The sequence below is a fragment of the Mauremys reevesii genome, linkage group 13 (genome assembly GCF_016161935.1).
Source record: "Mauremys reevesii isolate NIE-2019 linkage group 13, ASM1616193v1, whole genome shotgun sequence".
Classification (NCBI taxonomy): Eukaryota; Metazoa; Chordata; order Testudines; family Geoemydidae; genus Mauremys; species Mauremys reevesii.
Genome location: NC_052635.1, coordinates 1,426,224 through 1,430,471, shown reverse-complemented (window position 1 = coordinate 1,430,471; position 4,248 = coordinate 1,426,224). Strand labels below are relative to the sequence as shown.

The following is a 4,248-nucleotide window of genomic DNA, read 5'->3' as shown; positions in this document are numbered from 1 at the left end:
ACACGGTTTTTCCGGGGAATGTAGCTCAGTCAATGCCCAAGGAGGCGCCGCCGGGGAGTAAGGCGGGGCTGTGAAAAGAAGGGGACTAGTGTTGTCTGCAGGCCCCCTGCGGCCGTTGGGAGGTGTGTGTCAGAGGCCGGGATAGAGGGTGCAGCCCCCTTAATGTAGCTCAGCCTTCGCACATCTTTGCAGCCTTCGCTGGGCTCCACAGTCTCTTCCTTTGCAAGTGCAGCGAGTTGCTGGGGTTGTCCCTGGAGATGGTGAATCGCCCTTCGGCTGAGTCCGCGTAATCCGTATCCGAGCCGTCCCAGCTAATATAAGAGACCCACTCTGGTTTCCCCCGGAGCCTGTCGGTACCACAGAATCGCATAGTCACCAAAGCTGAACCCGGAGGCTTCACACGAGATGTTGACGGACTCTCCTGCCATCTTCACGCCTCCCCCAGACTCCACCAGCTGGACCTGCGATTGGGCACCTGAGGACATAACAGGGAACGACCTTAGCCTTGTACATAGTAACGCTGAGTCCCCCCGACCTTTCCATGCCAGAATCACCTTGGGGAAGTGCTGCCATTAAAGTAAATGTAGCCAGAGGAGCATCTTCTTCTGATTAGCCTGGGGGGGGGATCCCCAGTGGGACTTGTTCAGTGCAGACACGTGGGGCTGCAGCTTTTGTTCCCTGCAGGGTGAGGGACAGAGCGGGGGGGTGACAGGAAACGTTGTTACTTCATTTGCATTTGCTCCCTTCTTTCAGGGCAGACCAAGCCCTGCGGGTGCAGCAGGACCCTCGCCTTTGTGGCGCCGCTCATCGTTACCAGATACATTTACCCTGCGGAGGCTCAGTGTGGAAAGCCAGGGATAATTTCCCGGCCGCAGAAACGAGTCTCTCGTGTGGCGGTGCTTGTGTTTTCAATCAGGCTCGTTATTACCGCTCTGGGTTTGTCAGTTCTGCCCTCAGTGACCAGCGAGCGCTCCCACTGGGTCCTTGGTGTAAACGTAATTCAAGTCGGAACCAGCCTGGGTTGCACGACGGGTAACATCTGGACAGGCCCCCTCCTGGAGCAGACTCCCCGCCGCGCAACGAGTTGTGTACAGAAATCTGGAGCCCTTTTTCTTTGAACGTGTAGCCGGCCGAACAGCCCTTCCACGCACGTGCCAGGGAGGCACAGACACGTTCTCTCACGGTGCGCGGTGAGAGAATTCCTGGGTCAGCCCGGCTTGGGAGAAATCCGCAGGTTTGCTAGTGAACCCAGCAGAGTTCAGGCCAGTTCTCTGCTCTCACCCCCGGGTGTCAGTGTTTATATCCCTGCCCTGTGCTCTGAGAAAAGCTCCTGCCCCTCCGTGCACAGACACACACCCTGCCCCCCATCGCCCCCCGAGAACGCACAAGGACGCCGCTAAGGAGCTGCAGTGAGTGGGTGGCTCAGCAGCAGGCTGAGTTCTGGGTGAGGGACGCCGGAGTTCAGAGGGTGATGCTGGTCACGGGACGATGCCGAATCCCCTGAGCTGAACGCGGCGAGTTTTTGTCAGCGCTCAGCCTGGCTTCGCGTCACCGTGTCTCTAGCAGCGCAGAAATAGCGGGCGGTGTCCTCGGGTCCCAGGCGGCTCATTTGCAGATACAGCTGGTTCTTGGTGTTGTCTCTGGTGACGGTGAATCGCCCTTTCACTGCGTTAGTGTAATCTGTGCTGCCGCCAGTGCCGCTGATCCAGGAGACCCATTCCAGGCCTGTCCCGGGGCTCTGCCGGTACCAGAACATGGTGTAGCTGCTGAAAATGAATCCGGAGCCGGTGCAGGAGAGCCGCCTGGAGCCGCCTGTGTTCGCAGCCCCGCCCCCGGACTCCACCAGCCGCACCTGGCCCTGGGCCCCTGGGGAACAAAGCGGGTTGGGGGCGTGAGAGCGGGTGGGAACAATCCCCTGGGGGCAGGCCTGGGCAAAGGCGGCAGCTTTGGCCACATTCTAGTGTGTGTGTGGGGGGGGGCGGACTTCTGGTCTGTCAATATTTGTAAGAAAAGGGAAAACGAAATGGAGGTTTCCAGCCACTGCCTCTAAACGAGACAAATACATGGTATGAAACCGGAAACAAAATCCCATTGCTCCAATTTATTCCCATGGAATTTCTTTCCCCCGCCCCCAGCTCCGGCCAATCAATCATCAGATTAACACACACACACCCCTCATTCCCCCCACCCATTCCAAGCACCTTTGGACGCTGCTGCGATGAAAGCAAAATGCAGCCACCACAGCATCGTCTCTGCGCGTCTGCGGCCCGTCCTCGCGCTGGGGACGGGCACGAGCTGCTCCCTGCGCGGACAGAGCTTCTCTGCGAGCCGCAGGGTCAGGGGCGGGTGGAAACAACCGGGAAAGAGAGTCCCTGCAAGGGCGTAATTTGCATAACCCCGCCTCATTTAAAATAGCCCTGGGAAAACCCCGCCCCTGCCATGCTGAGCTATTGATTAACATCCCAGACCCAGGGAGGAGACTGGCTAATATCACACATTGAAGGGTGCTGAGTTTTCACCTGGCCAGTTACCTCTGACATGGCCAGTAAACCGGTCAGTTACTAAAGTTAGAGATGCACCGAAGCCATTGGAAGCTGCTGCCTGTGAAACCAGCCCTTTTCTTCAGGAACCCACCAAATAGGATCTGGGAGTCTAACCTGAATGTCCTACATTGGAAAAACCATATCCCTGCCCTACTGGTGCAGTCACTGGGGTTCATTCCTAGCTGGGGCAGCAGGGGGCAGCGAAGGGGGCAGGTCAGATCTGCCGGGAGCTAGTGACATCGGACCCTGTCCCCTTTGGGCTGCCCCGTGCACAGCTCGGAATCCACCTACGTCTCCCAGGACCCAGGTGCAACACAGAAATGCTGAACCCTCACGCCCCCTAGAGGCTACTTGGAAACCATCTAAGCGAGGAGCGCAGCCAGGAGCAGGGTGCTGCCCCCTAGGGGCCGGGTCTGGGAGGGGTGGCGCGCTGGTACCCCGGAGGGGCAGGTATCAGAGGGGGAGCCGTGTTAGTCTGGATTTGTAAAAGCAGCAAAGAACCCTGTGGCACCTTATAGACTAACAGACGTTTTGCAGCATGAGCTTTCCTGGGTGAATACCCACTTCTTCAGATGCAAGAGGGGCAGGTGTCCAGCAAAGAACACGGGGGCTGCTGCCCTCCAGTGGCAGCGACTGGGATAGCGGCTGCCTCGTGTTTCCTGCCCCAGCCCTGACCTGTCTCTGCAGCCCCACCAAACCCGAGTCCTTCACGCGCTGGTGGCAGCGCTGGGGACATTATCTCCTTGGTTCAGTTCTGCGTGTGTCTGACCCTTCCCCTGGGCTGTGCCCTGCAGCGGGCTGTGACTGCACAGGGGATGGGTTTGTACGTGGTTAGATTCCCGGCCAGTCACTGTGTCTCTCTGGCAGTGATACACCGCCGCGTCCTCGGGTCTCAGGCCGGTCATTGGCAGATACAGCAGGTTGTCGGGGTTGTCTCTGGAGATGGTGAATCGCCCTTTCACTGAGTGTCCATAGTCCGCGTTCGTGCTGTCGGGGTTAATGTAGGAGATCCACTCTGGCGCTTTCCCGGGAGCTTGGCGGTACCAATACATCCAATAGCTTCCAAAGGTAAATCCGGAGGCTTTACAGGAGATGCTGAGAGACTCTCCTGTGGTTTTAACGCCTCCCCCAGACTCCACCAGCTGAATCTGCGAATGGGCACCTGCAAAATTAAAATATATTATTATTCATCTCAGCTAGGTCCAATGTAATACCGAGCTCCCCTCTCTATCCAGGCAAGGAATCACCTCTGGGAATTGCTGCCATGAAAGGGACCGGTAGCCACAGCATCATCTTTTTTTTTTTTTTGGAGACAATTCTGCAGGAGCGCGCGCAGCGAAGCGGGGATGGGTGTGACCTGCAGAGACACGTGTCTGTGCCGTCTCCTCTGCAGACTCAGGGACCCCGGGGTGTCTAACAGGAAATGTGGTCACTCGATTTTCATTCACTTCAGTCTTAAAAATGAGGGAGAGATTGACCGCAGTAGCTGCAGGGCCGCCCGTGGGGGGCGGCAAGTGGGGCAATTTGCCCCAGGCCCAGGCCCCAGAGGGGCCCCCACGAGAATGTTGGAGGCTCCCCCCTCCCCCCAGCTCCTGGCGCCTCATCCCGCCCGTCCAGGAGCGGCCCTGGACAGCGCTGCTGTGGCGTCGCTCCAGCGGGGCCTGAGCGTGTGGTAAGGAGGGCGGGCTGCGAGCTGCAGCCAAGT

At 58.3% G+C, this 4,248-nt stretch overlaps 2 gene segments (V, D, J or C); both read right to left on the bottom strand.

Annotated features, from left to right (window-relative positions):
- Window positions 1-488: 488 nt before the first annotated feature.
- LOC120379819 lies at window positions 489-2,490 on the bottom strand. The segment is given in 2 exon segments: window positions 489-1,866; window positions 2,202-2,490. Coding segments are annotated over 2 exon segments (546 nt in total).
- A 760-nt stretch (window positions 2,491-3,250) lies between these two features.
- LOC120380727 lies at window positions 3,251-3,841 on the bottom strand. The segment is given in 2 exon segments: window positions 3,251-3,705; window positions 3,791-3,841. Coding segments are annotated over 2 exon segments (501 nt in total).
- Between the last annotated feature and the right edge of the window lie 407 nt (window positions 3,842-4,248).